Source organism: Lutjanus erythropterus, chromosome 8 (genome assembly GCF_056507025.1).
Source record: "Lutjanus erythropterus isolate fLutEry1 chromosome 8, fLutEry1.hap2, whole genome shotgun sequence".
NCBI lineage: Eukaryota > Metazoa > Chordata > Actinopteri > Lutjaniformes > Lutjanidae > Lutjanus > Lutjanus erythropterus.
In genome coordinates this window covers 35,200,922-35,214,042 of record NC_139324.1, presented here as the reverse complement: position 1 = coordinate 35,214,042, position 13,121 = coordinate 35,200,922, and the positions used below count along the sequence as shown (strand labels likewise).

Here is a 13,121-nt window from a genome sequence, read left to right as displayed (position 1 = left end):
GGTCCTACTCCTCAAAGTCTTGGTCCTGTCTTGGTCCCAATACACTCTGGTCTTAGTGTTGGTTTGGTCTCACCCTGCCTTGGTCTTGTCTTGGTCTCAATAGACTCTGGTCTTGGTCATAGCTTGGCCTCGGTTTAGGTAGTCTTGACTACAACACTGCAACTGAGTAAAATAGGTAAAAGTATGATTTCCTGCTATACTCACGTGTACAGGCCATGGTCGGAGGGTCTTTCTCAGCCCTGAAGAAGCCCTTCTCACAGCGGCAGATAGCAGCCCCTTCTCCATAGCTGAAACTATGCGGAGGACACTTTGAACACTTGATGTTTCCAGCATACGCCTTGTAGAAGCCCGGGTGGCATGCTGGGGGGTGACAGAAAGACAACATGACATGACATGAGAGCAAAGCTGGGCTGCTTTATGGGTATATCACATGCTAACATCATGTAATAATATTTTCCTAGAACAGACAAAACCACGAAACAAGACAGGTTACGAAAAGTCATGTTACAATCCCTCAAAACCAATTGTTATATAGCGAACCATTTCTCAGTGGAATTATCTGCCATACTTTATTACTCAAGCAACAAGTAAAGAAAGCTTAAAAAAAAAAAAAAAACAACTAAGGAGGCTGCTATCAGGCGGAGGCCTGCAAAATATCTGAAGACATTAGATTGGAAGTGCTGCTGGGTCTTTCTGTTGGTTACATAGAGGTGCTCTTTGGATACTTCAGGTATTTTCTGTTTATTCTTCTAGTGAATGAGTCGGTGCATGATGTAATGTATGTATGCATGTAAATGTTGTTATGTAGCCATATATGTATGTAATACCATATGCATTAGGTTCTTAAAATGGGGATACAAATAAACAATAAATAATAAACTAATTACCCAAGGCGACACATTCATAGCAGCCATATACTGTATATAACATCAATCAACAGGAGGCATTGGAGTAGCCTGGTGTCTCTCAATAATCATCATGAAGTTACCATGATCAGTCATGCTAACTATGTCTAGTATTTATCAGAAATTCATATCTCAGAGGGTTAAACACTTCTAACAGATTCATGAAAATCAGGTTTTCTTTCAAATATGGAAATTGATGCAGCAAGGTTCACTAAAATATGAGACCATCTGCTCCAGTTTTGGGAACTCTTACTCTACATATTAAAAAGTATGATTTTGAGCTTAACTGACACACAACGACACATATTCATGACTTTTTTGAATTAATTAATTTTCTCTCAAAACACTTGTCATGCATAAATCCACATATTTTTCAGGGTTAATCCTGAGGATACGCGTAATGTCTAACTGCTGTGAAAATTAAAGATGAGCAAATGAAATGTCCTGACTGTGGTTCACTTGCTGATCCATATAAAAACCCAACATTTGACTTAAATTAAGCAATACAAATGTGCAATATACTGTGTGTCAAAAAGATTTTGTAAATGTTGTAACCTGCAAAATTTCAGCTAATAGGCCCACAGAATGCACAGTGAAATAAGCCTTTTTTTCACACATCAAAGTAGAAAAGGTATAAATAATGAAATTAATGATAGCTTAATAGCTGGCTGACTGGGAATACAAAACGGTTGTTAATGTTACTTGTAACACCTGTGCTTTTCCCACTATGACAAATCTGTTGTGAAAAGGGATTTTAAAAAATGAAGGTGTAAGTATGATATGAAGAATACAAATAAATCTGATCTGTCAGAATCTGCTGCACCGTCAATGAAGCGGTCTGCACATGGTCACGTTGTCCTGAGGAGAACCTTAATCAGTGTGTGTAGGTGTAGAACGGGTGAGTCAAAAATCTACTATACATACAACAATTTAAATATAAGACACATTAAAATGATCATAATATGCGAATGCAAAATGCATCTCATTGTGCAGCAGGCTATTTACAGTAACCATGACAGCGTGTAATACTGAAATAAAGTGTGATAAAGTCACATGCAGTTTGTAAGTTTGACAACAATATATTTATTTTTATAACAGCAGAAGTTTCAGAGAAACATGTCGCTTGAACACATCGTCGCACCTGAACACCTCAAGAAAATAGGTCAATTGCCAACAAATCCAAAAACAACATATACGACTGACGTACATTGTTTCTATTTTTTGCTTTATGAGCAGCATTTTATGTATATTTGATCATTTTTCTTAATTCAGGTTTATTATATACATATATTTTGCTCTATTTGTTTTTTTTTTTCTTTTTACTCATTATTTAGAAATATTAACAATGCTTCAGTGACCTGATTGTCCATTTTGGACAGTAATGTTAAACTGCTTCCATCAAATAACTTTGTTCCCAGTGTTTGATAACCACTTTTGAGACGTCATCAGTATTCCATATTCTGTATATTATACAGTGTTTCCCCTATCCTGGTCCTCTGAGCTCACTGCCCTGCATGTTTTAGATGTTCCTCTGCTCAAACACACCTGATTCACATGATCAGCTCGTTATCAGGCTTCAGGCAATCAGGCGGAGGCTTCATGACGAACAATCATGTGTATCAGGTGTGCTGGAGCAGGGAGATATCTAAAACATGCAGGGCGGTGGGCCCTGAGGAGCAGGAGAGGGGAAACACTGTTATAATCTGTAAGATCTGAATTTTTTCACCCCCGTATATCAGTATCGGCCCCATAAATCAGGTATTAAGAAGAAGAAACACATGTGCTTTTCATGTTATGACAAGTTAAAATGTCAGCTATGAAAAAGGTCCTTTCAAAATGTCATAAAACAGACAAACAGTATTGATCAGTCAAGTGTTAAAACAGAGAAAATGAAACCTTGTTAAAATACATAAACTGTTCCACCTACTCAGGTGACCCAGAACATAAGCGTCACTTGCAATATATGTATATACGTATATATTTTAAAGCTGTAAAACTCTGTCCTGACAAAGAGAGGACTTTTAAACACCTTGGTTTGCATGAAAAATGTTGCCAAAATGAGCCTGTTTTTGTTCTAATCCACCACTAACTGCTGAACTTATTCCAGAAGCTGTGTGTATAACAGCGTGTAATGAAGAGGCTTTCTGTATTAAAATTCACAGAATGAATGGAAAAAGTTGGCCAAGAATGCATGTGCTGTGGGTTTTATACTGCCATTGCATGAAAATGTGTAACGTTTCCTTTCCAAGGCAAAGCAAGCTAATGTGACACTGTAAACGAAAACATTCGAAACACATTTTCTTAAGTAAATTGTAAGTGCTGCTTCCAGTGTGGGTTTGATTGATAAATTATGACTTAAAAATGCTTCAGTGTGACATATAAAGAGACTCAGGCATAAGCACAAAAAACATTAAAAAAAAAAAACATTTTAATAGCATTTTCTCAACCTCCAAAGCACTTCCGTTTCACAGAGACGTGCAAAAGCCTCCTGCCTGGTAAGATTTCCATTGCTGCTGGTTGTCACCTAGCCCATCGATTTAACAAGGTAACACAAGCTGAGCCATTTGAAGAGATTCACCTTGAAGCACCGAGTGCCTTTGTGTGTCTCCATTGCCGCCTGTGATAAATGGAGCTGTAGGGAGGACAAGGAAGCGCCCGAAACCACGACTGCACTGATCAAATGGGAACAATTAGGACAGAGGTAAAGAGGTTAACACATACACACACACACACACACACACACACAGAAACACACACACACACACGACACAGGTTGGAATTAATTTTTATGGTGTTGTTTTATGTCAGTGGTTCTCAAATAAGGGTTGGCGGAATCCCACGGGTCTGTGGCACTCTGCTAGGAGGTCTCTGAAAAGTTCTTGGATTCACTCATGATATAAAAGTAAATATTTATTCATTTCAAGGAATAATATGACTGTTGTGGCCTAAATGCCTGATTTCATGGCAGCTTTTCTAAAAATAGTGATGCACGTTGCATGTTTTGGGTTTTTTTTTTTTTGCAATGAAATTGTGGGAGCAATGAAAATTTAAAATTTAATTTTGTTTTGTATAATTCATTGAAAAATCAAAGGCAACTTGTTTGCAGGAAGAATAAAACAGCACTGTTTTGAGTGTTTTAAGTAACCTTACAAAAAGCCTCAAGATCACAAAAAATCTAGCAAAGTATGTTTTATTTGTAAATGAAGAAGTACCTGTGGGGTATTCCACAAAGAAGCAAAATATTTCTGGAGCTCGAACTCCGTCAAAACAGCGAGCACAAAATGATAGAATTTAAAAGTGTACGGAGCATCGATAATGTCACAGTGACAAACGATGGGGTCTTTTCAGTATGTGTGACAAAATATAAAATCAAAAGAATAAAACACTTGATTTGGTTCATTGAGACGTACATGTATGCTGTATATATATCTACACTGGACTGCTATGATTGGTGGAACTCACAGGCAGCTATTATGATTGGACGAAATTACAAGGTCATGCAGAATTCACAGAGTTAGGTTGAATTTGCATTAATTATCTCCCTGGAGGGACTGAATATCACACAGCTGAAAGTGGCCCAATATTAGAATCAGGCATTTAATGATGCATTGATCAGAGACTTTTGCATCCATTTTTATCTTCTGTTTCAACAGAACATCTTAGTGTCCCACGACTGAGTAAAATAAAGACTATTAAAAATGGTAAATTTCTAAAATGCTGAATATCGACCTTTGATGACTTCAATTTAAAAATATTCAAATTGGAAGTGGCCTTCAAAGGACTTGACATACACACACGCAGACGTGCACAGAGGCTATCTGTATCAGTATAATAAGTGGCACCCCCCGTGGCGTACCAAGGCTGCCTCCGTCATTAACCTCTGATACCGGCGTGTCCTTGAGTCAAAAACCGTCAGTCAACTGCCCCCCACCCCACCCCACCGGAGCCTGTTTTAGACTCTGTCAACCTAATGATGCCTCTGCCCGACCTTCGCTGAACTGAGGGGATGTTCCTCTTCGAACCTCGCCGAGTCCTGCCGCAATCTGTCTGGCCAGGCTCTCTTCCAAGGCCACAGTGGTGCTGTACAATGGCTGACCATGCATCACCCGAGGATGGACACACACACACACATGGTGGCAAGGAGGTTAGCGCACACATGCTGCTGTATGCACACACACACGCCCGCACACCAGTGACAAACACCACATTGAACTGAACTTGACAGCTTGTCAAATGTGACTGAAGCCAGGAGATTTTGACTGGAAAAAAAAAGACAAGCACATCCTTAAAGAGGCAGTTCAGGCCAAAATCAAAAATACATATTTTGCTCCTCCCTGTAGAGCTATTTATCCCTCTAGATTGTCTTGGTTTGAGCTGCAGAAGTCTGGAGATATTGGCCATAGAGGTCAGCCTTCTCTTGAATATAATGTGACTAGATGGCACTCAGCTCATGATGCTCAAAGCACCAAAAAGTACACTTGAAAAATTCTTTCCAGAAGTCATGACCTGGTTACTCAAGATAATCCACAGACCTTATTGTGAGCGGTTTCACGTAGGAAAAATTTCGTTTCTGTAATAGAATTTACCAGAATTGATATATTTCTACTAGAAGGGAACTAGTTCCAGTAAGTTACCGGGTCATGATTTTTGGAAAGAGACTGATTTTTTTTCACTTTGAGCACAACAAACCAAGAGCCATCTAGTCCCATTATATTGTAGGGAAGGCAGACATCTCTACAGCTGATCTCCAAAACTCTGCAACTCACGCCAAATCAATTTAGATGGATAAATAACTCTACAGGTAAGAGGAAAACCAAAGTCCTCACCACTGATCCATCAAAGACAATGTTCTTCTCCTTGTATAAAATTATGCAAGCAGTTTTACCTGTGTGTATCATATGATTACTGCAGATTTTACAACAACCCTCTATCATTTATCCCGCTACAATCTCTGATCTGCACAGATGAAGAAGATTCAGTATTGGATAGATTTTGCACGTTCGGCTGCTGATGGTCTGGAGAGTATGAGAGCCAAAATAAAACGGCAAATGGAAGGAGGCAGCAGGGCAAAACTGAATGTCTGTATGTGTGCTACTGCAGTGAATCCTATTTGAAAGCGTTTCATCAGGCTGAGCGCCATGGACGTTTTAGAACACACACACACACACAAAAAAATTAATAAAAGTACCATTTTCTGTAAAAACCTGAAAAGACTGAATGTACTAGCAGTTAACACATAAGGCAACAAATTAAGTTGTTTTGAACCTCTATAATGCAAAGGCAACTTTATTTATATAGCACCATTCAGACACGAGGTAATGTGAGGTGCAGTAAGATGCTTGTATAAATAAGCATGTTTTTTTCACCTTTGAAGATTAGAATTACAAGCTGGTACAAAATCAGTTAACATAGCTGCTCATCTCATTTAGAAAATGTAAACATGGAGCTTCATGTAACAGTAATGAAAAGAGAGCTCACGTCTGAATCAAATGTACTGTATTGATACTGAGAGAACATAATTGTACTGTATGTAGACCTGCCAGACAGAAGCGTGATCTGACCATTATATTGTTTGTTAATCCTGACACCAGAGCAAATGACAAATGATTATTATGGCTGTTTTGTTTTTCTTTATTTCTAATGCAGATTATGATCTAATTGACATTTGTGGCACGGCGCTGCTGTATTTTTTTTTTTTTTATCACTGTCGCCTCACAGTTAGAAGGTTCTGGGTTTCAAATACCCCACCCGGCTGGGGGGGCAGCAGAATTTGCTGCCGGATCAAGGCCTTTCTGTGCGGAGTTTGCATGTTTTCCCCGTGTCTGCGTGGGTTCTCCCTGGGTGCTCCGGCTTCCTCCCACAGTCCAGAGACATGCAGGTTAGGTTAATTGGTGATTCTAACTTGCCTGTAGGTGTGGATGGGAGTATGAGTGGTTGTTTGTCTCTGTGGCTTTGTTCAGACTGCAGGCAAGTCAGATTTGTTTCTCACATCAGATCTTTAAGACTGACTGTCCACACCATTATTTGCAAGTTATCAGATTGGATTTGTGCATCCAGATATCACTAGCCTATCTGCAGGGGTTGCTGTGGTAACAACACAGGTGTCTGGAACTCCATCTTGCCATCCAAACAATCATGCCATCAAGTCAGGCTGGTATACATTACAATGCTCAGCCACTCTGATGCAATTCTGTCACTCTGGATATGATTTCATCATTATGTTATGTGTTGCAAGTAAAGCAAAAGACACCTTGAAAGCCTATTTGAGTGGCCAGAGCACCCAGACTGTATAAATCTGATCCACCTGCCTTGGTGGATCACATTTTATGTGTTTTCTCACTGTCCAAACTTTCTAAAATCAATCTGGATAAGCCAAAAACAGATTTGAGCTGGCAGAACAAAACCAATATGTCAGCCCTGTGATGAACTGGTGACCTATCCAACCTATACCACACCTTTTGCCCAGTGTCAGCTGTGATCGGCTTCAGCCCTTCTGCAACCCTTCTTGAGCAGTTACAGATAATGAATGAATTACATTTGTATATTTATTACATGGATATAAACTGATGAAATGAAATCACTATTTTCCCCTCATCAAAGGCCTGCATCAAAGAGGCATTACATCATCGGACTTCAGCTACAGGAGCAGGCTGTTTCTTATTGTTTGAGTAGACTACAAGGTGGCCTGAAGAACAGCTTTGCTGCTGCAGCTTGTTAGCTCATTGTTGGCAATTTGTGAGAAGGTTCATTGTGAGAAAGTTCCATTGAGAATAACTTTCTTTTTCCTGGCATAATTGAAATGTGCAAAAGGACTGAAATGAACATGTAAGCAGAGTTGCTTGATTATAAGCAAAAATTATTTAAACAGCATTAGTATATAAGCTGCCGATCACTGATCACATGATCATTATGAGCAGTTTCCACTGTATATATAAATAAGACTCATCAATTTTTTAAATTGTATTGTGTATACAAAATTAATTAATTGCAGATATAATTGACAACTGTAAAAGAAAATTCCTTCCACTGACACTTACCAGTAGCAATGTGAGGATTTAAACGTATACTGGATGCACCTTTGAGGCACGTAGACTAGAGCTGAGCAGAGGATGAGCGAATACCATCCTGACCCACTGGCCTTTGGGGCTCTGATCTAACTCCAGGCCCTCAGCCCAAGGTTAATGAGATCTGGAAGTCATCCAGAACATCTTCAGGCCGAGCTGGGCTCTGAGACCCAGAGGCAGCAGATTGGTTGGTGAGGCCTGCTCCTTCATACTCACTGGACCAGAGCAACTGACAGACGGATCATGTATGGGGAGAAGACCTGTCTGTCTGCCTCTGCCTGTCTACCTGTCTCTGCACTGTCTGCGGCAACTTTGATTCTCTGATCAGTTGGACAAACACGTCGGTTAGTTTAGCATTCCTCATTTAGTATAAAGTTGTTGGATAAATTGGTGGTTCCATACATGTTGTTGGATTTGTTTGGCAGATTTCAGCCCCGTATTGTTAGAAAGTTTGTCCACAGTGGATATAAAATCAAATCCAGTCCAGACAGTAGTTTGCCCTGTATGTTTCATGGGCATTTTAACACTAAGTGTTTTAGTTACTTGATCCTAATCATATCGTACACCAGGCCTGGAATTTCATAATTTTAAGGGCCCAGAAATAAGTCCACAGAAATAATGTAATTAATTTAACTTAAGGGTTACAAATGATTTTATTTGTATTTGACTTTTTTCCTAACTTGTTAACGCTAAGTACAAGGACATTGGAAGTCAATCAGAGGTCATACTTTGTAATGATGTCACTAAATAGTGTGCAATATATAATCATCATCATTATGAAAACTTCCATTCTTTTGAGATAATATCTCCTTTTTGTTTGGAGAAAGTTTATTATTCTAGTAACTTACAGGTCTTTTTTTTTCCATCACAGTGGCAACAATGGGCTTCCATAGAGAGAGACAGCACATCCAGCAGTGCAATTAAGAGGAGACAAGCGTATATAATGCACACCTAGCTGTTTGTCACTGTTAACAAAGACTCCAGTCTGCAGTGTAAACCACAGAATTATAGAGTAACATTAGGCTTCATGATCAAAGAAAGTTTGTGATGTGTCAACACTTTCCATACTGTCCATATTCACACGCTCCCTTTCCTGCCCTTGTCCTGAGTGCTTTCTCTCTGCATCACATCTAAACAGCCTGATTTTCCAGCAGGTCATACCAGGCTGGAAATCTGATCCACCACTGGTTATGCTTGCAGTGTTTAACTTCAATCCAATCAGAATCTCAAAAAAGTCACTGGTGTCTGAAAACCGTACTGACAGGAAAGAGGCAGAGGAGAAAAATAGTGAAATCAGCTTGGCATCAACTGATCACTGTGGCTGCAGGGTGTTTAATGTTTTGATGGGAATGCAGCCAAACGATGGGGGCACAGTGGTCTTGGCCCTCATGGCTGCCTCATAATCCCTGCACTGCCGTACATGTAATTCACTTGCTATGAGCACAACCTTTCCCTGTCCTTACATCATAGTTGCATGCATTAGTATTGTAGAAAACATGAACAACATGGACAATGGACATAAAAAAAAATGTTAGCACTGAACGTGAGGTTTTGCAGAATTGTTCAATAATGACATTATTATCTGAAAAATGAACAGCACACCACTGCAATCTATAAACTTTCACTTGAAGCCTGAAAAGTTGGGCTTGAAATATTAAAAAATACATCTGATATCAAAGTGGAATGTCTCATTAAGCATCCACAAAAATTCGAGTGAAAATAAACGCTTGTAAACATTAGAAAACCTGGTTCAAAAACTGCATATTTTTTTCAGAATGGAAGCTATAATGTACTGTTGTGGACAGGGACAGCAGCAAAACATATTCTAGTCACCTAAGAAAATCTATATCAGTTTAAGTGTATGCTTTATTATTTAGAGTATTTTCACTGCTTTACTTTGGCTTTAGACAGCCCTTTACCGCTGGGAAAGAATATCAACTGTCTGTTCAAAAAAAAAAAGATTCCTTTTCACAAAAACAGTAATTTTACCTCAGAGAACAAGAGTTGCAGCGGATCGAAGCAACAGCAGACCAGCAATTCCTGTATCCTGCGAGGTAAAATTACTGTTTTTGTCAAAGGAGTCTGAAGCAATATAATGATTTCGATTCCCCGTCACCGAGTCGGCTGAAAGAGGCAGATTAAATGAGAGCAGAGAGGTTCTGTCGCACCCGTTTAGTGCGACAACTGATTGTTGCTGATTGTGTTGATTGCTTCATGGAATTAAACGTGTAATTTTCATAGTCAACACCCAAGCACAAGCTCACTCAACTCAAACAAAATATCAAGAAAGTGTACAACAATAATAATTTTGCAGCATTTCAAATTTGGATTAGGCTCTTAATACTTTTTAATACTTAATAATATGCACATAAGACCCAAAATGACATAGTTAGAAAGCTATTGTGGATTTGTGGTTTCCTGTGGCATTATGAAATACTCCAATTGAGCTGCACAATGAACAATACATTTTTCATTCAGTCGAGTGACAGCACTTCCTACCTCGAGTGAATGCATCTCTCACTGTGCAATCAGCGGACGTTAAATTTGATTTTTAAACATGAAAAGGCAGACAAGGCAGTTGCTCTGGAAACAACTGAATATTTCCTCTAAACTATTCACCACATCAAGTTCTGAATAATGTTAAGGTGAAAACCATTAAAAAAAACCCTGCTTAATTTAAATGGAGGTGCTCTGTCACCCCCCCCCCCCCATCTCTCTCTTCCTAACTTCCTGTCATCTCTCTCCTGCAAACATGCTTCATATTATAATCACCGCACTTTGTTTTAATAGTTTATGCAGTCAGGCTCTATCAATCCTACTGTAAGTCAGTGGATGTTTTCCTGACCTAAATCTTGTAGTGATAACTGAGCTCACTTAATGTAGTCTGGCTTTGACTTTTTCTGTGTCCTAAATGTTGATTTAAACATCCTAACACAAATCTTTGAATTGAATATTAGTAGTGACACACCTGCGGATATCAGTCCCATGCAACACATTCTGTATTATAACACACTTCAATCTTGTCTGAAGTTCAGCAGTTGCAAAACTCTCAACTTTGGGAAACTAGTTTCACGCAACAGCCAATCGAAACGCCAATTGGAAGGCATCAAACTATGACGCTGTATCAGTCCAACCGATTTTAACTGACTCGGCAACAACATATCACCAAAATGAACAGAAAAGTTAAACAGAAGATGGTCTCTTAGATGCTTCAGAAGGAGATTATCCACATAGATTTCATAACGCTGTCAAAACATGAGCTAGGCAAAGTTTATTTATATTGCAGCCAGCACTTGACTAACGTTACTGTTAACTTAGTTATAGCTGTGCTTTAAAGCAGCTGAAAGGAACTTTCATATTTTGTTGATTTTAGAGGCACCTGTGGACAAAAGTAGTAGTGTTTCCCAAGTAATAACCAACAAAAATAAAACTGTCTAGACGACACAAAGGAAACACAGACTAATCTTTCAGATTTCACAGAGAATCCAACCTGTATTAGAATTATTTATCCAGCACTGTTAACTTATGTAGGTCAGAGGTATTGGAAATAAAGTGACACTGTTTCATTAGCAGTTAAAAACTCTTTGTAGTAGCTTTAATATAAAGTTTGGATGAGAATTAGAGCTGTTATCTAAAATACAATCATTCATCAAGCTACAATTTCATACTAATGTCAGACGGTGGCAACAAAGAGGAAGTTATTTATTTGTTTTCCTTAAGTCAAAGCACGAATATACTCATCTGAGGCTCACTGGATCAAGCTCACTAAATAGAGTGTGAAATGATCCATTGGTCTCTCTTATGAATAGCCAGTGGGCCGTATTTTCTCCTCCAGCATTTCAGTAAACAACAAGCAGTGAGCCCAACAGCTCTCTTCCTGTTGTCTTGGACAACCTTTACGAAATGTAGCAGGCTGCCGATGTCAGAAGAAAAAGCAACAGAACACGTCTGAACTTATATTATCCAGCGAGAAGAGCACTGGATAAGCTACAAAGATGCGAATGAAGTTACAGTGACACTTCCCGCTTGATATCATCTAGGGAGAAAACAATATGACAGATGTAAATTAGCAGTCTAGCTAAATTTAGTGAAATAAACTACAAAATCATGTTGCATGTGACTTTGATTATTAGTTTTTTTATCTGCTCTGTGTAACTATCAAGTCGTATGGAAATTACGTTTCATGCAGTTAGCTTCCTGCAACTAGTGATGTGAAAGTTTCACTGTGTAAAGCCAGCCAACCTTCTTCTTTACTGTAATCTATATATGCATGTGTTTGCGTGCAGATCCATGTAATTGCTCAAATGACACCCTTTGGCTCTTTGCGGTGTACAGCCGATGATGGTGGGTTCCTCTCCCGGTGGTCAGCGAAGAAGAACAATTCCAAGAGGAGCACAATTCTGCAGCATTTACTTGCAGAACCACATCAACAAATGTTGCAGAATAGTTCAGCTCTTGAAATCAAAGGCAGCGTGGTGAGGCAGCGATGCAAAGGATGAGAGATCATTGCAGAGATGGTGGCGTTTTAGGTGAGTTGCAGCCTGAAACTTATTGCATATGGGGAGGGAAAAAATGGAAGATGTGCCCTATTTTCAGTTTCATTTCACACCCTCCTGTGCACCTTCTATGAAAACTATAAAACAAACAAAAAAAAAAGGCCTTATTGCTTTTTCTCTGTGCTGACACAGTACACATCTTGTCCACACACCTCTTGCATATTAGCACAATAGTAATGCCAAGTCCCTTTTCTTCCTCCATACATAATAATAGTCATCATACTTCACCAGTGGAAAATTACAAACCCATTTTCCTTGCTCATGCATGACATGATACGGTTCACTTCCAAACAAAACAAAAAGCCTGCCAATATCGGTGAGATAAACAGCAATGAGTTCTCTGATGTCTGTGAGCCAACGACATTATTCTGCGTTCTCCCATACAAGTACACGGCTACTAACTGTAATTTTATATGCAGTACCTACTAACACTAGAGATAATGAAGAGGCACACCTCTTCTTCTGCGTTTCTCAGGGAAAAAAAAAACAGCAACAGCGGCATGAACAAACTCTCAAAAACTCTCAAAATGAAAAGCCGTCCTCTCCTCTCTGTATCAGTACGTCTCTCTTACTCATCAGCCTCCCTCCCTCTCTTC

General features: G+C 39.1%; 1 protein-coding gene across 1 annotated transcript in view; it reads right to left on the bottom strand.

The window, feature by feature from the left end:
* Positions 1-13,121, bottom strand: part of epha6 (eph receptor A6) — a 263,546-nt gene that overhangs the window by 119,484 nt on the left and 130,941 nt on the right. The window contains exon 4 of the mRNA XM_084725380.1: positions 205-360. Within this exon, the coding sequence (XP_084581506.1) occupies positions 205-360 (156 nt within the window). The remainder of the gene's footprint in view (positions 1-204; positions 361-13,121) is intronic.